The sequence below is a fragment of the Narcine bancroftii genome, chromosome 1, assembly GCF_036971445.1.
Source record: "Narcine bancroftii isolate sNarBan1 chromosome 1, sNarBan1.hap1, whole genome shotgun sequence".
Lineage (NCBI taxonomy): Eukaryota > Metazoa > Chordata > Chondrichthyes > Torpediniformes > Narcinidae > Narcine > Narcine bancroftii.
Genome location: NC_091469.1, coordinates 106,490,187 through 106,516,999, shown reverse-complemented (window position 1 = coordinate 106,516,999; position 26,813 = coordinate 106,490,187). Strand labels below are relative to the sequence as shown.

Here is a 26,813-nt window from a genome sequence, read left to right as displayed (position 1 = left end):
TTTGTCAAGATGTTAATCTGGGTAGATATGAATCTAATCATATACTTATTGTAAAAAAAATGGAGTGTTTATTTTATTTTATTTATGTAATACTTCCATTAATTGTTAAAAATTTGTTCTTGAGGACCAATTTTTTTTTAAGCAGGGAAGGTGTTACATAGTTCTGTGTTGTGTATTGGCTTACGTGTTGTGTGGTTTTATGTTAAAAAGTGACAGTTTGCCTTAAAGAGCCAAGGTGAAGGTGGACTGCTGAGAGAGTGGGAGACGGTCTGAGCATGTGCAGAAAATGATCTAAAAATTTCTGGACTTGGACGATAAACCATCACTGGGGGTGCTGTGGAGTGGAAGAAGGCCCAGAGCATGAGTCATGGCGTGGAATACAGTTTAGAATGTTGGGATTTCAAAAAAGATGAACATTCCGAAGGCAGCCAGAAGGATCCGGACCAAGCCAGTGGTTCCTCTCTCTGCAAGCAACACAAGAAGACAACTTCAAATTTTGTGCTTTCCTTCTCTCTCTCTCTCTCTCTCTCTCTCTCTCTCTCTCTCTCTCAAAGATCTTTTGGCTTCAGTTTACCAAACAAACTGAATTTTGTTTATGATCTTTGCTTCAGTTGAGATCAAAGTTTTGTGAGTCTTGTGTTTGTTTCGTGTCTAAGTTTTTCTGTGGGCTGGTTGGAAATGTAGCTTAGACTTTGATTACGTATGTTATATTTAGGCTGGGGAATTTATTAGTTTGACACTGTTATACAAATTTGCACAGTAACCAGTGGGCATTGTTATAAAAGGGGGTTTTTGAATTAAAGTTTGAAGGTGAATTTTTTTGTTAATAAAGTAATTGTTCATCTTTACCCCAGTGTAATATGCCTTCTTTGTGGTTGCTGGTTTGATCTCGTAACACTACCATTAACTGTTTACATTCCCTTGTATTTTGACCTTCCAATGTACAGCAGCTCATACTTGTCTGGATAAAACTCCACCACCCATTTCTATGCCCATTCATTGCATGCAGGGATATTCTGTGACTACAAGCAGAGTCATTGGGAAAGGAGAGAATAGATCTCAAGGGGACATTTTTTTTTGTTGAACCTGTAGATGGATGTACTGATCCCAGTATTCTGAAATAGCTCAACTTGCTAGATTCTGCTTATTGGGGCCATATGACGCTGATTATATTTTTCAGGTGAAGGTTAAGTGTTACCTTCATAATCTTGTCACTTGTGCCCACTTGTAACAGAAGAAAACTGACCTTTTTGACTTGGTCAGCATCATGCAATGTCTCAAAATATATCCTACAAGAATAGCAAGGCTGCAAGAAATGAGGAACCAAAAAATCCCTATAGGCTGCTGGCACATACTGGCTTTGAGGATCTCTCTCTGCCTCTGACTCTCAATGTTGGTGGGGCAAGAGCAAAAACAGAGTCACAGGGTCATAGAGTGTACAACTTTGAAACAAGTGTGTTGGCCTAACTGGTCCATGACCACCAGGTGCCCACCTGAACTAATCCATTTGCCATCATTCGGTCCATATACCTCAAAACATTTCCTATCCATGTATCTGTCCAAATAAATTTTAAATAATATAATTGTCCACACCTCTACCTTTTCCTCTGTGAGCTCAGTCTGTACACCCACCATCCTCAATGTGAAAATATTGCCTTCAAATTCCTTTAAATCATTCGCCTCTCACCGTAAGCCTATTTGCATGGAATGGGACAGCAGTGCTGAAGGGCCAAATGGCCTCACAATGCTTCTATTTTCCATGTTTGCTGTGACTTGCTGCTCACCTAATCTTGGGCCACTGGTTCACACACCATCTCCTTCTGGCCATCCCTCCCCTTGTACAAAAGCTGCCCAGTTTGGATTACCACATGACTACAGTTAGTGCTGGGTCTGACTGGGAACTACCTTTGGTTGGGTCTTCAGCTTCATGGGATCCTCTGCCAACATCCGGCCTCCTGGTTTGGCTTTCAGATCCCCTAGTTTTGCTTTCACATCCACACGTCCTTCCTAGCAACTTGGCTTCTCTACCATCTTCTGTGGTTTCCAGTTCCAGTTCCAGGCCTCGCAGTTTGGCTTGACATTAACCTCTTCAAAATATTCAGATCCTTTTGCATATTTTCAGCGAAGAAATATTTCAATTGGGCAGTTCTAGGAGATAGGTAGGTGATCCAGTTGAGCTTCAAAATATTCTGGAATTAACACGTCAGTTCACATTGCTGGGGAAATAGAAATTAAAAGGACAATGTTCGAATTACTGTTCATCATTTTTAACAATTTATTTGGAGCGGCAAGATTAGTGCAGCAGGTTGTGCTACGTTATTTACAGCACCAGCAAACCAAGGTTCGAATCTGGCACTGTCCGTAAGATGTTTATACATTCTTCCTGTGTCTGAGTGGATTTCCTCTGGGTGCTCCTGTTTTCTCCCACCCTTCAAAATGTACAGGGCTTAGGTTCATTGGGGTATTTGGGTGGCACAGGTTCTAGGCCCGAAGGGCCTGTTAATGTCCTGAATGGCCAAATTTAAATTTTAAAAAATTAGTTTGCCATTAAATGTCACATTTCAAAATGTCACTGACAGACAAATATTGTATGCATTCATTTTTTTTTAAATTTAGAAATACAGCATGGTAACGGGCAATTTCAGCCCCCAAGTCCATGCCAACCAATTTACACCCAATTAATCTACAACCCCTCTTACGGTTTGAATGGTAGGAATAAACTGAAGCCCAGAGGAAACCCAAGCAGCCATGGAGAGAATGTACAGACTCCTTATAGACCACGGATTTGAACCACGGTACCGATCACTGGCACTCTAAACAGTATTGCGCTAACTGCTACACCAACCCATGCCGCCCCAGGTATATAATATTGTGACAATTTGATGTAGGCAGTACCAGAATACTTCCCTACCAACATGTGGGTAGGAGGTATATTTTTCTTGTCTCAGTTCATGGAAACAACGTGGTGTAAGTTTTCGCAGTGGATGTCAGCTTAAATTCCTGCATTCCTAATGTTTTTCTGTAAAGACTTCACTTCTTGCCAATTAGAAGGAACAGTGGGACCAATCAGTTGAGTGATGTGAGCACCCAAATCGCAGCTTTCACACTGTGACATCTTCCGTCATTCCCTTAGTCACTCACAGACAGCTGAAGATGCTTAATGATGCATGAGCATTGCAGTATTCAACCGCAACAGCTCCTGCTACATTGAGAACAGTGACAGTTGCATTTTTTCCTCTCACCAGTTCTGTTTATAAACACTTCCTACGTTATTTTTCCAAAAGGCTTTCCCAAGGCAGAATTGTCCCGGTTGCGGAACATTGTTGGTGAGTTGATATTTTGGGTTTGTTCATCTGGTGTTTGTGAAGGAAATGATGCTAATGTTCAGGTCAGCAGAAGAGGTCAATACATGCAGTGTAACCTCAAGGTCCTTGCGTCCATAATCACTGTACTAGGAGTAGTCTGTAGGCTCCAAAATAGATCTCAGGATCCCGAGGAGCAGATAAGCAGGAAGATTTTGGAATATAGGGTTGATTTTTATGGGAGATTTTAACTTCCCTAATTTTGACTGACACTTCTTGACTGCAAGAGAGATAGATGGGGCTGAATTTGTAAGGTGTGCACAAGAAGGATCCCTGACACAGTATGTGGATCGGCTGATGAGAGGAGAGGCCTCTTGGTGGGGGAGCAATTTGGTGAGAGTGACCATAATTTCTTGAGCTTTAGCATAGCTATGGATAAGGACAAAATGGGGAAGTGCTTAATTGGGGAAAGGCTAATTATGAAGGGATGAGGCAGGAACCAGTGAGAGTAAATTAGAAACAGATGTTCAGGGGTGAAAGCACAGAACTAATGTAGATGAAGTTTAGGGACCAGTCGTGCAAGGTTCAAGATGGATTTGTCCCACTAGGACAAGGAAAAAATAGTAGGTAATGGAACTGTGACTGATGAAGCAGGTGAGGCAGCCAGACAGGAGAAAGAAGGAAGCATATATTAGATATAGGAAGCAGGAAACAGGAAAGCATCGTGAGAAATGTATGATAGCCAGGAAGGAGCTTAAGAAATGATGTGGGAGAGCTCGAAGGGGGCATGAGAAGGGCTTGGCCATGTAGATTTAAGGAAAACCCCAAGGCATTCTATGCATATGTGAAGAACAGAAGGATAACGAGAATGAAGATGGCCCTGCGAATGGGTAAAGGAGGCAACATACGCCTGGAGGATGAGGAGTTCCTAAATGAATACTTTTCTTCAGTATTCACAAGAGAATAGAACAGGCTTATGTGCTGGATAATGTGGAAATTAAAGAAGTGGAAGTGTTGGATCTTCTGAAAATAATCAAGATTGATAAGCCCTTGGGTATGGACGCGATATACCCCAGGTTGCTGTTGGAAGTGAGGGAAGAGATAGCTGGGGCATTGGCTATGATCATTGAGTCCTCTTTGGCCACAGGGAAGGTGCCAGAGAATTAGAAAAGGGCAACTTAGTCCCCTTGTTTCAAATAAAGGGAATAGGGAGAATCCTAGGAATTATAGACCGGTGAGTCTTGCATAATTGATTTGCAAACTAATGGAGAAGATTCTTAAAGATAGGATCTTTGAGCATTTGGAGAAGTACAGTCTAAAGGATAGACTGCATAGCTTTGTGGAGGGAAGGTCGTATCTCACGAGCCTAATTGAGTTTTTTGAGGAGTTAATAAAAGAAATTGATGAGGGTAGGGTGGCAGATGTGGTCTACATGGAATTTAGTAAAGCATTTGACAAGGTCCCCCATGAGAGACTTGTTCAGAAAGCCATCGAAGCTTGGCTGTGTTGATAAAAAATGGGCTTGTAGGAAGAAAGCAGAGAATAGTAATGGAAGGAACGTATTCTGCCTGGAGTTCAGTGACAAGTGGAGTACCGCACAGATCAGTTCTGGGACCCCTGCTCTTTGTGATTTTTATAAATTACCTGAATGAAGAGATGGAAGGATTGGTCAGTAAGTTTGCAGATGATACGAAGGTTGAAGAAGTTGTGGATGGAGCTGAATTTTGTCGTAAGTTACAGGAGGATATAAACAAGATGCAGAGTTGGGCGGAGAAGTGACAGATGGAGTTCAATCTGGATAAGTGTGAGCTGATACATTTTGGAAGGGCAAACCAGAAGGCTGAGTACAGGGTTAAAGGTCGGTTACTTAAGATGAACATAGGGACCTTGGGGTTCAAATCCATACATCCCTCAAGGTTGCCACGCAGGTTGATAGGATAGTTAAGAAGGCCTATGGGATGCTGAGCTTCATTAATAGGAGGATTGAGTTCAAGAATAGAGAGATCATGTTGCAACTCTACAAATCTCAGATGAGACCACACTTAGAGTATTGTATTCATTTCTGGTCGCCTCATTATAGGAAAGATGTGGAAGCTAAGGAGAGGGTGCAGAGGAGATTTACCAGGATGTTAATTGAATTGGAAATTAAGTCTCATGAGGCAAGGTTAGCAGAGCTGGAACTTTTCTTTTTGGAGCAAACGAAGATGAGAGTGTAGCGGCACTATGCTGGCATTAAAACTCTGAGAAGGCATCGAACCGGCTATTGATGTCGGTGCGTGATGTTAATGTGTGTTGGGTGCGTGATTCGGGCTTTTAATGGAGCATTTGGAACATCTACATAAACATTTCATCCATCTTCAAAAATTTGGACTGACAATCATCCCGATAACTGCGCTTATGGACAAAAAACCATTGATTTTTTAGGGCATAGAATTACTCTGGAGGGTGTGACCCCACTACCATCCAAAATTGAGGCCATTGCCAAATACTCAAAACCTGCTATGGTTAAAAGCCTACAGAAATTCTTAGGAATGGTGAATTTTTGTTGTTCCAGCTGCACAGGGGATTATGGGTAGGGAAGATGGCCATTGTTACATTTAAGGAATGACTGGATCGTTACATGGATAGGAGGGGACTAGAGGGGTATGGACCGGGTGCTGGTCAGTGGGACTAGGAGGGTGGGGATTTGCTACAGCATGGACTAGTAGGGCCGAACTGGCCTGTTCTGTGCTGTAAGTGGTTATATGGTTATATGGTTATATTGTTCTGCCGTGTATTTATGATGGGCGGTGCCACAGCAACAGTCGCTCTGCCTACAGCAGCTCCAGATAACACATGAAGGCGCCGCTCTGCATAAAAGCAGCACTGGAGCAGCCCTAAGAGGCTGAACAGATAAGTTAAACATTTTTATCTGACTCCTCAGCTGGACTTGAGGTGGAGGCCCAGCATGAAAACACCTTGCAGTAACTCCAAAGGGCGTCAAAATACTTTTACACAGCTGCTGAAGAGCAAGGAAATTTCAGGAAATTTTCTGCTTCGGTGGTAGTTTAAGAATATTGAGTCAATTTATTATGTAAATTTCATCCCATAATTGTTTCACTGGGACCCCTATACATTTTTACGGACCGGCTAAAGTGTAAATTGAGATCATTCTGGATGGTTGCATCACTGTCTGGTATGGATGTGCCAATGCACAGGATCAAAAAAGACTAGAGAGTTGTGAACTCAGCCAGTGCCATCATGGGCATCAGTCTTCACTCCATTAAGGACATATTAAAAAGTCAGCGTGTCAGCAAAGCAGCCTCTATCCTCAAGGACACTCACTACCCAGCCCATGCCCTCTTCTCACTGCTATCATAGTTACAGGAGCCTGAAGACAATGGTACAAAAACAGTTTTTTCCCTTCTACCATCAGATTTCTGAATGGACAATGAACCATAGACATGACCTCACTTTCTCTTCTTTTGCAGTAATTTATGATTTATGTCAAAAATGTAATTTTATAGCAATTTTACACCTGTAATGGTGCTGTAAAATGATGAGTTTTGTGACATGTCATGACAATAAATTCTAATTCTGGATCATCCCAGTTTCAAATCAAAGGGGTAGTCACAGGAACCCCCATGGTCCCAGCTTTGCCTACTTTATGTTGGCAATGTGGACCAATTCATGCTATGAGCTTACACAAGCAAGGCACCCCAACTCTTCTTCTGTTACATTGATGACTACATTGGTGCTGCCGACTGTACCCATGATGAGCTCGTCAACTTTATCCACTTTGCTGCTGTCACCCCAACCTCAGATTCACTTGGTCCATCTCTAGCAACACTCTCCCCTTTCTCCATCTAGCTATCTCTATTTTGGTAGACAAACTATCTACAGACATTTTATATCAACTCACTAACTCCTAAAGTTACTTCAATTTCACTTCTTCCTATTCTGTCCCCTGCAAGGATTCCATTCCTTTTTTAAACTCTTCTGCATCTGCTCCTAAGAGGACATCTTCTGTTCCATTTCTTCCAAGATGTCCATCAGAAAATGCAGATTCCCCACTACTGCCATTAACTCAGCCCTTACCCATATTTACCCAATCTCCTCTGTTTCTCACATATTTGCCCTGGCCCCTCTGCCCCTTAACACAACAAGCACAGGAATCTCCTTGCGCTCACCCACCAACTAAGCAGCTTCTGCTTCCAGTGTGTTACCCTCTGCAATTTCTGCCACCTACAATGGGATCCCACCAACAGATACCCCCCTCCCATTTCCACTCTCTGCAGGGAGTGCTCCTCATCCACTTATCCCTTCTCATCAATTCCCCCCTAGGTATCTACCCCTGTGACCACAAGAAATACTACACTTACACCCACACCTCCACGCTCACTGCCATTTGGGGCCCCAAACAGTCCTTCCAAATGAAGTATCAATTCACTTGTGAATCTGCAAGGGTCATCTGCTGCTTCTGATGCTCCCATTGTGGCCTCCTCTACATCTAGGAGATCTCCCAGTGGCCAACCATTTTAATTCTACGCACTCTTGCCGCACCGACATGTCTGGCATGGCCTCATACACTGCCAAACTGAGGCTACCTGCAAATTGGATGAACAACATCTTCTATTCCATCTGGCATTAAGATTGACCTGCAATCTCTGTTAAATCTCTCCCCCATGTCTCTCTCTTTCCTGATCCTTCTGTCTTCTTTCCACCAGCTCCCCATCCTCTTCCCTTCCCTCTCCATTCAGACAGCTGCACACTTCTCCTATAACTTCTCACCTTTTTTCTCTTCTACCCTCCCACTGTATTCACCTGTTACCTTTTACCTGTTAACCAGTGCTCCTTCCTTCTCTCCTCCACTCCCCCCTCTCAACGTTTTATTCAGGTGCCTGAATTATTTTGTTTCCACCTGGCAAAGGGCTCAGGCCTAAAGCAATGGTTACCCATTACTTCCTATGTATGCCAGGGCCGGATTAAGCTAGTGCAGGGCCTATAGTATATGTTATAAAGGGGCCCTACATTTAAAAATTACACATAAATATTAAAATACATAAGCCATGACCTGGATGTTAATTTGTCCTCCATTTGAGGATGTAGGGCCTACACCCACAACCCCCCCCCAACCCAGTGGAGACCAAATTAAGTGGCAGAAAGGGGACTTACCTGCATGCGCAGCCATGTTTCTTCCCACGTGAATGCACGAGTGCCAACTCCCACCTGTGCAATAAGGGTGAAGTGTGACTGCAGCACACTAAGTTCCGGCTGGTGCATGTGCAGTGAGGGGGAAGTGTGATAGCGGCATCCCACCGAGAGAGTTTCTGACATTAACCCTGCATGTCCTCCATTTTGGTAAGTTAGAAATGGCCACCCTATCCCAGTGTCACCCCTATCCCCACCCTACTAACCCGGGGTTCCAATGTGGTAACCATGTGGTAGTGGCTCATGGCCTGGTGGCTCCAGCCCCTGCCATGGTCGGCGACCAGCTTGGCGCCCTTACAGGGGAAGATAAGTGCCTTCTTGTAGTTTTTCAGCTGCATATAGAAGGCGCCCAGGCTGAAGCACATGCAGCACTCCAGCATCTTGTCGACTTTACTATGCACATAGCGCAGCGCCTTCTTGAAGTACTCGAGCACTTTCTAGAAGATTGAGGTAGGCCTCAGTGAGGTGATCCAGGTCACCCATCTGGCGGGCTACCACAGACTGGGCCACAGCAAAACACATCATGTCCTCATACTTGAATTGTTAGCTTGCAAGCATTTAGAGCAGGGCCCTTGAAAATGAGGGGCCTGTAGCATATGCTACTTTTGCTGCAAGGTTAATCAAGCATTGATGGATGCTGTGTGACCTGCTGAGTTTCTCTAGCATATTTGTGTATTGTGGTCGACCCCAGCATCAGCAGACTTTCTTGCTTAACTCACAGAAATCGATAGATTTGAATCAGGTTTTTGTGTTAAGTTTGACATCACAGGCTGCGAGGCCTGTCCTGTGCTATAATGTTTTACATCCCATCATGTTCCAAGCTCCACTGTGACTGACCCAGCTCCTGCAATGCCCCACCAGCTACTTGCTGGCCTAGATTTCTTTGGACAGGTCTTGCACATCCCTAAGAGTGAGCATGGCAGCTGCCTGTCTTGCCCCCACTGCCCCCTTCACGACACTTCCATGTGGAGTCTGCCTTTCAGAGTTGATGAGCAATTTGTACGTCAAAGTTGATGACTGACTAAATGCGGTCTGGTCAGGTCAGGAGTGTCACCTGCTCCTTTTTACTGCTTGTTCCTGGGCACTAACCTCACTGATGTTGTTCTAGACAGGTTCCAACATGCAAGAAAAACCTGATGGCCATTGTAGAATTTAACATGTGCTGCTTCTCTCAGTTTTGCAGATGAGTTCAGTCTACTGATCAAAGTTCGCCACACCTTGAGGGAAGACACCATCCTTTTCACTCTCCTGAGTTCCCAAAGTCACATCTTGCTGCAAGTAAGACTCAATCCCTACGCATTTGTCTTCGTGACAACCAGGAGACGCCACTACGAGTAAGTTGGAAAAACTATTGGTGAACGAGGAATTGTTATCAAACTGTTGCAACGAGCTATTGAGTTGTACCCGCATTGCAATGTAATCTTTGGTCCAGATTCATTTATACTTGACAGCTGGTGACAACATACATAAAACACACCATGGTTAACGTAGTGGTTGGCGCAATGCATTAGAGTGCCAGTGACCTGGGTTCCAATCCAGCAGTCTATGTATTTTTTTCCCCTTGTCTGCATGGGCTTCCTTCGGGTGCTCCAGTTTACTCTGGGTTGGTAGGTTATTGAGATGTAATTGGGTGGCACGGGCTCCTGGGCTGGAAAAGCCATCTACCAAGCTGCATCATTAAAATAGAAAAAAAATCCCTCATTTTTGTTAAATGAAAATCCACCTGTCTGTGTACATGCCAGGCTGCAGTCACAAGACGTGTCTCATTGTCCAACTGTTAACTTCATCCCGCACCACATTGGAGATTCCAGAAGGTAATGCTGGGTCTGAAATAATCCAATAAAAAGCCAGGTTAAACCAAGTGTAGTGGTTAAGGCGATGCCATTTTAGGTCAAAGTCACTGGACGTTCTACATATATGCTCTATAAAGCACAATACTTGCATAATTTGGGTTGCATTATGGTTATTTGGATGCCTTGACCATTGGACTGGACCTTTGACTCCAAAGCCAGTTTTGTGATTAACAGATAACTTCTCTTTTTAATAATAATAAGAATAATGAGTTTATTGTCATAAACATTATACAAGGTACATGTGATGAAACACAAAAGTCTGCCAACACCATGATTGTAGTAAAAGCACACCAAAATGCTGGAGGAACTCAGACGGTCTTTTCAGCGTCTATTGGAGACAAAGATATATTGTCAACATTTTAAATCTGAGCCCTTCTTCAAGGAATAAGCAGAAAAAAACTGAAGCAGGAAATCTCAGAAAGTCTCAGAATTCAAACAAGGGGGAGGAATCCAGACTAACAAAAGGTGGTAATTGGGTATGATAAGGGAAGAGGTAAGAATTTGTCATGTTTGTGTGAAAGGAGACGGAATGGAGAGTCAAGTCAAGTTTATTGTTATTTGACTGTACAACCCGATGAAACAGTGTTCCCCTGTCCTCAGTGCAAAAACATGCAGACACACAACCAGACATAACACACTTACTAAATATAGAGGCAGGACAACGGCAAACTCAGTCAGGGACTTATTTAAGGACTCTTACTTTTGCAATTTATTGATTTTTTTTTCTCTCTCTCTCTGTATTCAGACTGTTTACAGTTCTTTTATTAGTTTATAGTGAATGTTGAGTACAGTTTTTTTGCACCACCAATAAGTGGTAATTCTGTCTCTCCTGCATGTGATGTCATGTATGTAAATGACAATAAATATGAAATCTGAAAAATACTCCAAAATTCTTCCTTGCCAGGTGCTTGTAAAGACAAACTATAATCGTAACCAAATTAAATTAAATGAATGGAGACTATAAATAGATAAAATAGATAATTAATATTTACAGTAATCCCCAGTGCATAAAAGTGACCTTGGAATGGTGCAGGCAGCACTTGTGTGGTTTCGGAGTGAACAGAATTGGAATAAGAATTTATTGTCATGAACATGTCGCCAACCTCATTATTTCGTGGCACCAACACATATAAACCACCTTATGAAATAAGTAACATATTGCAAAGAAAAGTCAAAGCAAGTTTGACTAAATCTGTGGTTCAATGATCAGTCAGGTATCTGACAGGGTTGTGGGGTCCTTGAGGATAAGGCACCACTTCTTGTGGGTGTCCTTGATGGAATGAAGACTAGTACCCATGATGTCACAGGCTGAGTAGCAATCCTCTTGAGTTTTATCTTGTCCTGCGCATTGGCACCTACATACCAGACAGTGCAGCAACCAGCCAGAATGTTCTCCATGTTGCACCTGTAGAAATTTTCAAGAATCTTCAGTGATATTATGAATCTCCTCAAAATCCTCACAGAGTATAGCTGCTGGCGAGCCTTCTTCATGATTGCATTGACATGCAGGGTCCAGGACAGATCTTCGGACTCCCAAGAATTTAAATTTGAAATTCTTGACCCTCTCCACTGATGAGAACTGGTTTGTATTCTCCTGATTTCCTCTTAAAGTCCACAATCATCTCCTTGGTTTTGCTAACCTTAACCATAACCACTCAACTAGCTGATCTATCTCCCTCCTGAATGCTTCTTCATTGCCGTCTGTGATTCTGCTGACAATTGTGGTGTTATTGGCAAATTTGTAGATAGCTTTGGAATTTTGCCTAACCACACAGTTATGAGTTTATAGTGAGTAGAGCAGTGGACTAAGCATGCATACTTGAGATGCACCTGTGTTGATCATCCAATTCATTCTGATTATGATCTTCCAAGGAGGAAGTCAAGGATCCAGTTTGGTGGGGGGGGGGGGTTGCGGAGGCCCACTGTTGACTAGCACTGAGTGAATAATGGAGTTGAAGACAGAACTGTACTTGATGAAGAGTAGCCGTATTTATGACTTTCTGTTGCTCAGGTGATCCAGAGGTAAGTTGGAGAGCCAGTGATATTGTATCTGCTGTGACAGTAGGCGAATCTCAATGGATCCAGTCCTTTACTTCAGTATCTGTAAATTCTGGCCATGACCAACCTCACAAAGCATTGAATCACCATAGATGTTAGTGCAACTGGGGGTTAGTCATTGAGGCAGCTCACTCTACTCTTCTTGGACACTGTGATGATTGATACACTTTTGAAGCAGGTGGGAACCTTCGACTGCAGCAGTGAAAAATTGAAAATATCTGTGAACACTGAATTGGTTGGCACAGATTTTTAGTACCTTGCCAGGTACACTGTCAGGGTCTGACATTGCGAGGGTTCATCCTCTTGAATGATATTCTGATGTCGACTCAGAGACAGGCATCACAGGGTCCTCAGCCTTTGCAGTGATTCTCGTAGTCACTTTTGACTTCTCCTTCTCAAAGTGGGCATAAAAGGTGTTCAGCTCATTGAGTCATGAAGCATCACCACCATCTAAGGTGTCCACCTTCGCTTTGTAGGATGTGATGGCCTGCACTCTGTGCTATAGCTGGCATGTGCCTTTCTCTGTCTCTAACTTCCTCTGGAATTATTTCTTTGTTTCAGAAATGGCCTTCCGCATCTTTTAGAGATCTTGTAGAGCCCTTGATCAGTGTAACAAGGGGAAGTTCAAGAGCCTGATAGCTGTTGGAAAGAAACTGTTCTTGAACCTTGAGGTGCTGGTCTTCGAAGAGTTTGCAACCAGAGTGAATTGCTGGTATCCTGTGTTCTGCACCATTTAAGGATTGGCAGTAGTCTTTCCCGGGTCACTCATCTCATGAATAAGCAAACTCGCAAAATAAAGAAAAAATTATTTGGGTGAATCTCCTAGATGAAATGAAGTCTATGGAGAGGAATTGTTCTATCAAGATGCTCTTTGCCATTTTGGCATCCCTGGTGTTATTGCCTCTTTAATCTCACCGCTAGGTGCTCAATGGCATGGCAAAGTGGCCATTTGGCTATTGCACAGGGAAATCCCAAGGACACAATCAATAAGGACAAGAGCTTGGAGGGCATCATAGAACTATATAAAATACACATTTTACCCTGTCAAAGGCTTTTTCTGTGTTTAAAGCAACAGCCACTGTTGGCATTTTATTTCCTTGAACTGCATGAATTAGATTAATAAATTTACAGACATTATCTGCTGTTCGTATTTTCTTAATAAATCCAGTTTGATCTTGTTTTAATTTTTTTTGATACATAATTGGCCAATCTGTTTGCTAATAATTTTGCTATTATCTTATAATCTGAATTAAGTAGAGCTTAGTTTTAGCTAAAAACTCTTCTATTTTATCATCTTTTCTCTCGTTCTCAGATTGTTATAATTTTTCATAAAATTCCTTAAAGTTCTCATTAATCTCCATTGGATTATATGTAATTTGTTTGTCCTTTTTCCTTGATGCCAATACAGTTCTTTTAGCTTGTTCTATTTTAAGTTGCCAGGCTGTATTTTGTGTGTTTTTTCTCCTAGTTCATAATAACTTTGCTTTATTTTCATTATGTTCTTCTCCACCTTATACATTTGTAATGTTTCATATTTTATTTTTTTGTCCGCCAATTCTCTTCCTTTTGTTATATCCCTTTTTGCTAGTTCCTTTTCTGTACGTACTATCTCCCTTTCCAACTGTTCTATTTCCCGATTGTAGTTCTTTTCATCCTAGTTACATAACTTATTATCTGCCCTCTAATGAAAGGTTTTATTGCATCCCATAATATAAATTTGTCTTTCACTGATTCCATATTTATTTCAAAGTATGTTTTAATTTGGCGTTCAATAAACTCTCTAAATTCCTGCCTTTGAAGTAGCATGGAGTTTAACCTCCATCTATACATACTTGGTGGGATGTCCTCCAGTTCTATTGCTAATAACAGGGTGAATGATCAGATAGCAATCTAGCTTTATATTCAGTTATCCTAACTCTCCCTTGAATATGGGCTGACAACAAAAACATATCAATCCTTGAGTATGTTTTATGCCTACTCGAATAATATGAGTATTCCTTCTCCCTTGGTTGCTGCCTCCTCCATATATCCATAAGTTTCATCTTCTGTCATTCCCAGGACCTTTGGGATTAATTCTTTTATAAATTCCTTCATATCTGTGCCTTCTTCATCTTCCTTTAGGCCCACTATCTTTATATTGTTTCGCCTACTATAGTTTTCCATTATATCCATCTTCTGAGCTAACAACTCTTGTGACTCTTTAACTTTTTATCACTGTCTTCCAATTTTCTTCTTAAGTCATTCACTTACATTTCTTCAGCCGTTTATCATTCTTCCACATTTTCTAATCTTTTCCCTATTTCTGTCATGACCAGCTCTAATCTAGTCACTTTTTCTTCTGTACTTTTCATTTTTCTTTTAATTTCACTAAATTCTAATGTCAACCATTCTTTTAATGCTCTCATTTGTTCTTGGAAAAAAAACTTTATCTATATTCTGTCCATCTGTTTTACCTTCTATTTCTCTGTGCACATCTTGGTCTTTTTCTTCCTCTTCTTCTGTGTCTGTACCTGTGTTTGTGTCTTCTTTTTCTCTTCCTTGTATCTGTGTCTCTTCTTTCCTGATGAGTTGCTTGTCTCACTTTGCTGGGCTTCTTCTTGCTTGGCTTCTTGCTGTTGGTCATCTTCTTCTGGGCTACTCATCTGTTGGGCCTCCTACTGCTATTTTTTCCTTTCACTCCCTTTCCTGTCACTTTCCTCTTCTTCCACCTGAGAGCCCTGGTGTCGGGCATCCCTTAGCTGGTCGCGTTGTGTTTGCCCGCTCCTCTGCTGAGCCCCCCTCCTGTCGGTGTTCTCCTTCTCCTTAGTAAGCGTACTGCACACTTTTGTTTGGCTCAGAGAGCCATTTTTTCATTTCAGCGGTCAGGGGTCGCAAATCTGTTGGGTCGTCACCAGCCATGGAGAATTGGCTCTCTTCTCCATGACGGCTCCCTGTTTCTTCATGCAGGTAAGGCCTTCTCCTTTTTCTTCCAGCGTCTTTTCTTCTTTTTTTCTCATTGTTTTTATTTTTTCTTTCTTGGGTGCCATTTTCTTTCTTTTCTCTTCAACTTTATCTTTTATTTGTTATGTTTTGCATTTCTTGAACTTTGTATTTTCTTCACTTTATTGCTTCTTTTTTGGAGAGGGCTGGTATTCCCCTACCGGCCACTGCTCCGTAACATGACTCCTCCACAACTGCTTTCATTTGAGCCTGTTTTTTTCCTTTTGGATGGGCTCCACTATTGCAGGTTGAAAGTGTTCTTTCTCCCACTGTTGGGTTCCCAGATGTTGCTTCTACAGCATATTTGGGTATTGAACTACAAATGTAGCCTCTGCAGATTTGCCTTGAAGTGCGTATGAAGGACTGGAGGAGGAATTTTCCAGATCTAAGGATGTACTTTTAAATAAATTGGAGCTGGAGCAATGAGGATTAGTTCCTGGGATCAGGGCCTTGTGCTTTGTGGAGTGTGACTAACATTTGGCCTCTACTTATTGGAGTTGAAAAGAAAGGAGATTCTGAGGTGGAGTGGCAATACATATGCAGAGAATCTGTTTCTGCTAGCTTGAATGTAAGGAATTTGGGGTACATTCCCTGGATAAAGGTTTGCAAATCTTTGCAGTTCACTGCTGCTGTGCACTGTAGATACACATTATGTGTGCTGGGAGGCTGAGATCAAAACATTTGTGGATATCAAGGAATTCGGCTGATAAGCCAGTCAGGTTCTTAGAATAAGCCAGACTTTGGTGAATGACAATCCTGTTCAGACAGAAATATTCTTTTTGTGGCATCTCAAGGAGGCATTGTGTTGATCTTTTCCTATTTACTCAGTCCTTGGACTGAACAAATGATTTGTTATATTTTAAATTTTAACAATACAGCATGGTAGAAGGCCTATCTTCTTATGTGCCCTCAAGTATTCCATATCCACATCATTTAAAATTGATGACAACATCTTCATGTTGCCTACCTTGATGAGGCAGCACCTCAGATGTCTTCAATGGATGTGGGGTCGGAGCCTCTGATGGTCATAGCTTGGTTTTCCACTTTCTGGAGCCTTCTGCATTTTTGGGGCACACAAATTTCCAAACCAGGCTGTGATGTAACCAGTTAGCATGACTTTCCACAATGCATCTGTAGAAGTTTAAAACTATATTTGACGTAATTGCAAGTCTCCTCAGACTTCTGAGAAAGCAGATGGGCTGTTGTGCCTTCTTCACAGATGCCTCAGAGTGGTGGTTCCAGGAGAGGTTTTCTGAAATATGAACTCCCAAGAACTAGAAGGAACAATCCCTTTCCACTCTGTCCTGTCCATGAGGATGGGCAAGTGGTCTCTTTTCCTAACAAACATTGGGAGAGATTGAGTGAGGTAAGGAAGCGTGGAATAAATAGCAGTTGAGTAGTGAAGCGGAACATTAATTGTGGTCCTCTCTAGAAAAGAGAGTCCATTTAGAGTCACCAGTGTTCCCATGGCTTCTGAAACCCCACAGACTTCAGTCCATACCATCAGCACCCTGAACTGCAGATCCAAATCTCCAACGTGATCAGAATCCTTCAGTGCACAAGTCCCCTCAGGAGACCTTCCCACCCTCGGCACCTTCTTACACCCCGATTCCAATGCCTTGTACTCCTTCTGTTAATCTTGAGCCGTTTCCATCAGTCCACAGCCTGGTGTGAGTCCTTTGACTGCAAAGTAGCCAGCAACCCTCAGCCTGCGTGGGTTCCTTGCCTTGAGTCACCAACTGCCTGTTGTTTTTCAGCCACAAAGACCCTGCTGAGATTACCATCCAATAGGGTAATCATCTCTGCTTTTCCTTCTCAACAAGGGTGTTCTCCCCATTATGGGTGCCAGTCCTTTGATTTCCCCAGAGCCTGCAACCCATTATGGCCTCTGCCGAACTCAAGCACTGTCATCTTGGCCCAGACCCCATGGTTGCAGGTGTTACAAGCCCAGAAGACCCCAAAACCAAGCAACAATAGATATTCACCAAGAAAAATGTTTACTTAAACAAAAGTTGATTTTAATTATCTTTAGATATGAAAACAGAATTATACTTAAACTTATCACTATTAACTTACTTTACCTAACTTAACTCCCTTCTAATTCTAAGTGCATGTATGTGTAATGTGTGTGTAAGTTCAGAAAAGTTCTTTGGTTCACAGTCCAATCTCACTTCTCATTCCTCCAAGTTCACTGGTTGCAGGCAATTCTTATGCTGTGCACAGAATTTAACATTTATGAATTTCATCAGGCTTTGGTGTTTGAAAAGTAAATGGTTACGCTCAAGAGGAGAGGATTAGCTGTCTAATGTTTCACTTGAAATAAGAGAAACTTGGAAATCTGTGGTGACCTGAAAGAAAGAGGTTATCATCTGGAAAACCCTGATGGGGCAAGTTTCTTCAGCAAGCCACTGACGTGGCTGATTAAGAAGGAGTCAGTTTGTGGCCCGGAACAATAAATCTCTCTCTGAAAACCGACAAGAACCTTCCTGGGTGGTAACCATTTGCCTTTCAAGTACCAAAGCCTGGAGAAATTCTTAAATGTTAAATTCTGTGCACAGTATAAGAATTGCCTGCAATCAGTGAACTTGGAGGAGTTGAGAAGTGAGATTGGACTGTGAATTTAAGAATTTTTCAGAACTTATATACACATTACATACACATGCATTTAGAATTACAAGGGGGTTAAGTTAGGTTAGTTAAGTTAATAGTAATAAGTTAAAGTTTGATCCTGTTTTCATTTTTAAAGATAATTAAAAGCAACTTCTGTTTAAGTAACCATTTGTTTTGATGAATATCTATTGTTGCTGGGTTTTGGGGTCCTCTGGGCTTGTAACACGCCAAAGAGGATGAATGAATGAATGAATGAATGAGTTAATGTCATGCAAACCACTCTTTAGCCACAAAAAGAATGGCCTATTTACAATTTGTCAAGAAATACTGTTCTTAAAAGAGTCTGCAGAATTTTGGAAAAAGGTCATGAACAGTTGAGACCTGTATCATTTTGGTGGCGAGAAAAAAGTGTTGAGGTGTGAAAAAACTCCATAAGATCCAAAGCATATCACATTTGCCATGGTTTGCATCTGTCAGTGTAGCCTTTGTATTTCTGTTCATGAAGTCTTCTGAGTACAGTAGTCATTACACATCCACACCTGCCTTCTGAAGAATGTTTCTGTTCTGGGGATTTTCTTCATTTTGATGAGAATTCTTCTGTCGTCAGCAGTGTCCCTTGGTGATTACTGAGCTCACCAGTAGTAGGGTCTTTCTTAATGATGCTCCAAACTGTTGATTTTGGTAACCCTAAGGTTTGGTTGATGTCTTTTATTGTTTTATTCTTGTTTCTCAGCCTCATAATGGCTTCTTTGACTTTCATTGGTACAACTCTGGTCTGCAAGCAGAATAATGGAAACTAAAGACTCCAAATATGATCAAAAGCTTAGAAGCAAGATGTGCTCTCTTATACCTGCACCAATGAAGCAATTAAACAGACCTAAGTCTTTGCAAAGACCTGTAAAGCAAAATATTCCAAACATTATGGTGCCCAGAGATGAGGGGACTATGAATAAAAAGTGCTGTAATTTCTATGTGGTCAATCCAAAATGTATAAAAATAATCTTGACTAAAACCTGGAATATGCACTTTAACTGCATGTGAATTGTTTGATTACAAATTTAAATCTGTGGAGCACAGGGGAAAATAAAGGAAAAATATGTCTTTGTCCCATATATTATGGAAGGAACTGTAGGTAAAATGTACAGATTCACTGAAATTCTTGCTGCAGCCATGCAGGTGTGTGAAGATATTGTAATGAACAATTAGAATCCGAATGTATTGTCTTGAACAAGTCACAAAATTTGGTGTTTTACAGCAGTATCGCAGGGCAAACATTTATAGTATAAACCATCTTACAACAATAAATATATAATAAAATAACAATAATAGAGCACGAAAAGTAAGGCAGTGTCTTGGGTTCATTGATTATTCAGGATTCTGATGGCTGCGGGGAAGAAGCTCTCCTTGTTCCACTGAGTGCTCATCTTTAGGCTCCTGTACCTTTCCCCCAATGGTAGCAGAGTTAAGAGGGCGTGACCTGGGTGGTGGGGGTCTTTGAGGATAGAATCTGCTTTTTACATTACATTTTTTCAATAAATTTCATGCCTGTCCCGTATCGGACTTGTCAGCCACAAACGAGCCTGCAGCTGACGTGGACATTACCCCTCCATAAATCTTTGTCTGCGAAGCCAAGCCAAAGAAAGAAAGCACCACAGGAAAAACTAATAAATATCAAAGGCTGATACAATGCCTGTTGTTCCGTCATTGATGAAACTCTTCAGAAATGTTCCAAAAGAATCTTTAAATCTCTTTTCTCTCAACTGGCAAACTATGTCTTCATCAATTATGCTGCACCAAGCAAGCTGTCCCTTTGTCAGATGAGATTGGTCTTCAATCTGCCTTGGGCCAAGCTACTGTGTGGGTTCAAACTGTTTACAACTTTTTGGCACAAAAATGCCTCGTGTATTCCAAGACGGTAATTGTGTCAGCTCCTGAGTGTCTCGTGGGATTCCCCAACCCCCCGGATCATGACACTGTTCTCTTCTTTCCATAGGTTTCCTCTGTCCTTCCTTTCAGATGGCAGCTGGCATAAAGTTGCAGTTAGTGTTTCCTGGAATCAAATCGAGCTGTATGCTGACTGTATGTTTGTCGAGAGAGTCACATGGGAGAACTACTTTGGAATGGAAATCACTACAGAAGGCCTAATGATTGTAGGAGGGCTCATCGAGGCCTTTGAGACACCTTTTGAGGTAACATTTAATGTTTTATGAGCTATATCATCACCTTCAAAGACATGAATGAAAGCTACAGTCCTTCTGAACAATGAACTTTGGCGCAATTTATTTTTCATCAAGAGTTTCTTGTGACCTTGTTCATTGTCTGCTTTCTAAACTGTGTTGAATGAGAAGGAAAGCTTCTCATTTTAGGAAGATGCAGGTGCTTCAATTATTTGGTTTGAAAAGTAGCAACATATTTTTTTAAATGCCAGCGCTCCCACTAGTGTGAAGCCATGGAAAGCAGGTGGAAGAGGCACAATGCTCCTCCACAGGGTTCTACCGCCCAGTCCAACAAACAAAGACTCTGTTTAAATGGCTTGTTAAAGGAGTCAACGGTATTTTATCATAAAATTCTGCGACCTCGTGGTCTGGGGTCAAGATGGTGGTGCCTGTGTTTGACAGCATCCTTCAGGGGTTGCAGCCTCGAGGAAAGCAGTCGATCAGCGCAGGGTACTAGAAAACAGGAAGAACCCCCGCCCCCCCCTCCCCACAACGGTTTGAGAAGGATATCCAGAGGAGTCCCTTTGGGACAGTGACCATAGCAGCAGACTTGTGAGGGGCTCTACAGTTGAAGAACACACAGACTGTGGGCTGCTGGCAACAGTCGTCAAAGGACACACAGCAGGCTGCAGGAGGCTGGCTCAAGACTGGTTGAAGGGTTACCAGGCATTAGAACCGGGAGGGTGCAAAGGGCATTGAAGGCATCCTGATTGTGTTAGAGGTTTGGATCAGGATCTCGGTTTTCCAATGGTTTGGACTGAAGGCTGTGTGGCTGTGGGGCTGCAGAGGCTGCGGGAGCACTGGAGGCAAATCCATGAACACGGGGGACTCTCTTTTGCTTCTCTTTCTCTGACTGAAAAGAGCACTGGGTAATTTCTGCTGATAGCAAATCTTTTTCTTACTAAAGTCAATTTTGTGTAATATTACACCTGTTTTATCACATGACAATAAATAAATCTTGATGAAAGAGCCTAAAGGAATGTGAGATTGAGAAAGGTAAGGAACTGTGGAATAAATGGAAGGTTGCTGGGTAGTGGGATGGAACATGAATGGTGGTGTTCTTTGTAGATCTTCAGAGACCACTTCAGTGATTAAAAAAATGAAGGGGTGCTTCCCTTTTTTAGGTTTTGGTCACAAGCAGGGGATCTGATGACAACTCTACCTCCAACCCAATATCCACAAACCCAATTGTCCTGGCAAACCGATCATTTCCATGTACTCCTGCACAACTGAACTGGTAGCTCCTTACCTCGACTCCATCCTGTTGATCTAGTCCCGCAATACTTTGCATGCCTTCCATCACTTCAACAACTTCCAGTTCCCTGAATTCGACGGCTTGAGTATTTCGAACTTCACAATACAAAAAGGTGTGATTGCACTGGAATGGGTGTAGATGAGTTTTGAGGGTGCTATCATGGAATTGAGAGGAATACAGCATGGGAAAAGACTCTTCAGTCCATGGAGTCTGTGTCGACCATCAAACACTAACCCTCACCCACATCGTTGTTCCCGCATTCCCATCAACTCCCTCCAGCTTCTCCTCATCACCTACACCAGGGGCACCTTTCAGTGGCAAGTAACCCAACGACCTGAACATCTTTGGGATGTGGGAGGAAACCAGAGAAAATGAATGTGGTCCCAGGGAGAATGTGCCAACTCCACACAGATTGCATCGGAGGACAAGAATTAACCCAGGCCTCTCGAGTTGTGAGGAAAAGCATGCTTAAAGTGATATGTGAGTAGAAAGAAAAAGTTTGAAAACCACTGTTTTAATCCTACCTAATTGACACGTTATATGCACGGTTTCATAACTCCAAAGGAAATGGGCCATTTAAAATTTTTCTCAAGCAAAATATTTCAATAACAATTGGGTCTCGAGCAGTGATTCTCAACCTTCCTTTCCAACTCACATACCACCTTAATCAATCCCTTACTAATCACAGAGCATTCATGGCATAGGGATTGCTTAAGGTGGAATGTGAGTCTGGGGGGCAGTTTGAAAACCACTACTATAGATGGACCAAGTGTAATTGCGGTTAGGCTGGAAGTTGGCAGCAAAGTGTGTACATGTGGCAGTACCAATATAGTCATCCATGCTTGTAGCATGGATTACTCCACATAACCAACAAAAATGCAGACATAGCTGGGGCTCATGAAGGGATGCATGGCTTCTCTTTAACTTGGAGAAACTGGCATGAGTCAAAGAAGTTATTGAGAGTGAGGACAAGTTCTGCCAGTCAGAGGAGGGTAGTGGTGGAGGAGGACTGGTTGGGTCTATTGTTGAGGTAGAGGCAAAGGGGTTTGAAGCCTTTTGTATGGGGGAGGGAGGTATATAGCGATTGGATGTTGAAGTTGAAGCGGTCAAGTTCAGGGAAATGGAAGTTGTTGAAGTGATGGAAGGCATGTTAAGTATTGCGGGACTAGATCAGGGGAAACAGGATGGAGTCGAGGTAAGGAGCTACCAGTTCAGTTGTGCAGGAGTACACGGAAACGATGGGTTTGCCAGGACAATTGGGTTTGTGGATATTGGGTTGGAGGTAGTGATGGCAGCCTTCTTGAGCAAGTGAGAACTCTGTCCTGTTGTAAGGAGACGTCCGAGAATACATTTGGCAGTTAATCTGCTCAAAGTCTTAGGCTACATCCCGGTCTCTGTCTGAGTCAGTCACTTATCACAGGTTCACCCACTGGAAGGCCACCTTGACATCAGTGGGAGTGACCTTGGGTTTGATGTTGCTTGTAGTAGTTGGTTTGGATGTTCCTTCCTGCGGGCTCCCTGTTCGAAGTGAGCAGAGAACATACTTAACTCATCAGGGAGGTTTGTGCTGTTGCATTCTGTGTTGCTAGGCTTTGCCTTTGTTCTCTGTGAGAGTGTGCATTCCCTGCGATTGTCACCACACACCCATGATATCCATTGTGACTCAAGCTTGGTGCAGAACCATTTCTGAGATTTTTTTTAATGGCTATATGGTGTTTGGATCTCTGGTGGAAGGCCAGGTCTCCTGATGGGAATGCTTCTAACCTGCCTTTAGTAGCGAATCGACATCCCAGTTCTTCCATGGCATCCAAATGGGAAAAACCTTCATTGTGTTCCTTGTCAAGCAGTCTTCTCCTCATCCTGAGGAAGGAGTTGAGGGCAGGGCTGAGCTTTTCGAGGCTAGTCACTGATTCCTTGAATATGGATCAGTCAAATGACTTGAGGCCGTCATGCAGGATGTTGTCTGCTTTGTCAGACTTTAGTTCTGAGTAACTTTCCTCACCTGGCACTCCCTCTACAGTTTCTCTTTGTATGTGGGAAGGTCCAACATAGTCTGGTGATCCGACTAGCAGAAGGATGGATGTGGGATGAAATGGCCAGCACTCTTTACTATTGTGTAGTAGTGGTCCAGGCTGTTAGGACCTCTGCTAGGGCAGGTAGAATTTCAGTAGGATGCTCTAGAGGGTGACTGGGTTGAGGTCCCCAGAAATTATAAGCATGTCCTTGGGATGCATCATGTGGAGGTTATTGCTGAAGATTTCATATTTCATATTTATTGTCAGTGTACATACATGACATCACATACAACCATGAGATTACTTTTTCTTGTGGACACGGCAGAATTATCACTAATTGGTAGTGCAAAAAAAACTGTACACAGCGTAAACATGTAAACAAGTAAAAGAACTGTAAACAGATCATGAATGTAAACAAACTGTGCAATACAGAGAGAACAAAAGAAAACCAATAAAGTGCACAAGTAAGAGTCCTTAAATGACTTACCGATTGAGTTTGTTGTTGAAGAGTCTGATAGAGGAGGGGTAGCAGCTGTTCTTGAACCTGGTGGTGTGAGTCTTGTGGCACCTATACTTCTTTCCTGATGGAAGCAGCGAGAACAGAGCAAGATTGTTGTTGGTGCACCATTCAGTCAAGTTTTCAATCTCCATCCATCCTGTTGAAATACTTGTCCTGCATGTATCCATCCTGTTGAAATACTTGTCCTGCATTATAATTGTGTGCCTGTACAGTATTTATGCTATGTCTGATTGTGTGCCTGCATGTTTTTCCCCAAGGACTGGAGAACATTGTTTCGTCGGGGTGCACTTGTACATTCAAATGATAAGAAACCTGACTTGATACAATTTTAATGTATTATTAGGTAACAATACAAGGAACCTTTGAGCCTAGATCCTGTGCTTGAACAAGGAAATTTATGACTCAGATGAAGAGTGCTACTACTGAGCGATAGTTTACATCTTCACTGATGCTAGAATGAGTGAAGGGAGGCTTTCAAACTGCAGCAGGTTTTATTTCCTTAGGTCTGTGGAACCCTTGAAACCAGAGGCCTATTACGTGTCTAATCGCCTACCACTGGGGAAGCTACAGAAAGACCTAGTCACCTTTCAAAGACATACCTTCAGTCTGCACAGTGAGCCCAGGCTTTTGGCTGCATGTCACTTTAAGTCTCAGGGCTATTCTGTTCTGTGCCCTGCCTGTCCACTCTCAACAGTGCTCAAGTGAAGCTTGAGGAGAGCATTATCTATTCATCAGCAACACTGCTGCTTTTAAAATTGTTCTCCCCTCCTCTAACTCCATATTTTTCTCTCATTGTTTATTCCAGTGGTATTTTGTGGTGAAGCATCATTCTGTCATTTAATCTTTTCTGGCAGGTAAGTCGAGAACACAGGGTCAAGAGATGGGAAAGTAGATTTAGGATGGAGATGTGGAGGAACTGTTTCTCACAGAGAGTAGTAAATCTGTGGAATTCTCTGCCTAAGGAAGCAGTAGAGGCTGCCTCAATTAGGTGTATTTAAGCCCACATTTTTTACACAGTGAGGGAACTAAGGTAGAGCTAAGTCCACAGTCATGATCTTCTTGAATGACACAGCAGGCACAACAGGCCAGATGGCCAACTCCTGCTGTTCTTTAGGAAACACTCAACAGTTCAGTCAGCATCCATGAAAAGTAAAAGATAGTCAATGTTTTGGCCAGAATCCTGATTCGTGACACTGGGTTTCTACCCATCTACTGCCCGATGCTGAGTCTCTCCCTCCAGCACTTTATGAGTTGCTCCAGTTTTCCAGCATCTCTTTTCTCTCTTGTTTACCTTCCATTTATATTGTTCCTTCCTTGCACCTGAGGATTTCTTACATCTCTGATGTTTTCAACTTCTCACAAAGATGACTGAAAATTAGCGTAGCTGTTAGAATAACGCTACTTACAGTGCCAACGACCCAGTTTTGAATCTGGTGCTGTCTGTAGGGAGTATGTACATTCTCCCTGTGTCCGTGTGGGTTTCCTCTGAATGTTCCGGTTTGCTCCCACCTTTCAAAAATGTATGGGGTTGCAATTTAATTTGGGCAAAATTGGGCGGTACGGATTTAAATGGCCAGATTCAGATTCTACCGTCCTGTAAATATATTTTTAAAAATTTCCTCAGCTGTTGCCCAGACTGGTGAACTTTTTTCTGCATTTTCTATTGTTAGTGTTCCAGAGATGGAACATTGGTTTTCAAGATTCACTCACTCACTGACCTTTTCTTTGGGGAGAAATCCATCTTTTAGTCAATTCTGCTTGACTCATCCCATATTCTTGATGAAGTGCTTGTGAACCACAATGAGAGAGTGAACACTGCTCATCATTTCATCACTACATCCTGCTCTCCCTCTTCCTCTTTCCCCATCCCTCTTTTTCCCCCCCATAGCTCCCCGCCCTTCCCTTCTTCTCCTAGTAGAGAGCTACCTTTCTTATCCCTCTCTCTTTTTCCCCAACTCATCTCTCTTCTCTCCCGTTCCACCTGCATCCACCTATCACATGCAAGGCCTGTGATCCTCCCCCTCACACTCATCCTCTCCTAACCTTTTTATTCATGCATCATCCTGATTTTAAGCAAAGGCCCAGGTCCGATTCGTCGATGGCCTTTGACTTCCCGTGGATGCAGCGCGACCTGCTGAGTTTCTCTGCATGAGATCCCAGCACTGGCAGCCATCTTGTTTACCTCCGGTAATCCTAGTGCCCTGTAACCTAGTAACAAAGACCTCATTCTGTCAACTAGTATTATGTCAGTTTTATGCAAATTGCTCCGCACGACTGGGTTTTTGAGAACAATGAGGCTTCCCACTTAGATTAATTTGTTCAAGGAACCTGTATTTCTATTTCCATGACTGTGTTGCTCCATATCACAGCCACTTCCTCAAAATGTTTGTGACATAGGAGAGAACACTGACTAGGATTGATTTTGTAATATTGTGGCGGGTTAGTACTTTCAGATCAGAAAGATTTATTGTCACGAAAATGTCACAAAATTGATTGCTTTGCAGAAGCGTTACAACAGAATTATTGCTATAAATTACATTTAAAAATAAAATAGTGCAAAATTTAAAAAAATGATCAAGGTAGCGGCTGTGGTTCATTGTTCATTCAGAAAACTGACAGCAAAGGTGAAGAGGCTGTCTTTGTGCCACTGGGTGTTCATCTTATCATCTGTACCTCCTCCTTGATGGTAGCAGGATGAAGAGGGCATGGTCTGCTTGGTAAAAGGCCTTGAGGATAGAGACTGCTTTCTTAAGGTACCATCTCTGGTAGATATCCTTGACAAAGTGGAGGCTGATACCCATGTTGGCACTGGCTG

At 42.4% G+C, this 26,813-nt stretch overlaps 1 protein-coding gene across 6 annotated transcripts in view; it reads left to right on the top strand.

The window, feature by feature from the left end:
- The window catches only part of LOC138762226 (collagen alpha-2(I) chain-like), a 512,086-nt gene that overhangs the window by 160,017 nt on the left and 325,256 nt on the right, over positions 1-26,813 (top strand). For all 6 annotated transcript variants that reach the window (XR_011356852.1, XM_069935862.1, XM_069935881.1 and 3 more), the window contains exons 3-4: positions 9,668-9,826; positions 19,986-20,181. Coding sequence is in view for 5 of the 6 variants with exons in the window: in XM_069935862.1 (XP_069791963.1) it covers positions 9,668-9,826; positions 19,986-20,181 (355 nt within the window). In the remaining variant the exon portion in view is untranslated. The remainder of the gene's footprint in view (positions 1-9,667; positions 9,827-19,985; positions 20,182-26,813) is intronic.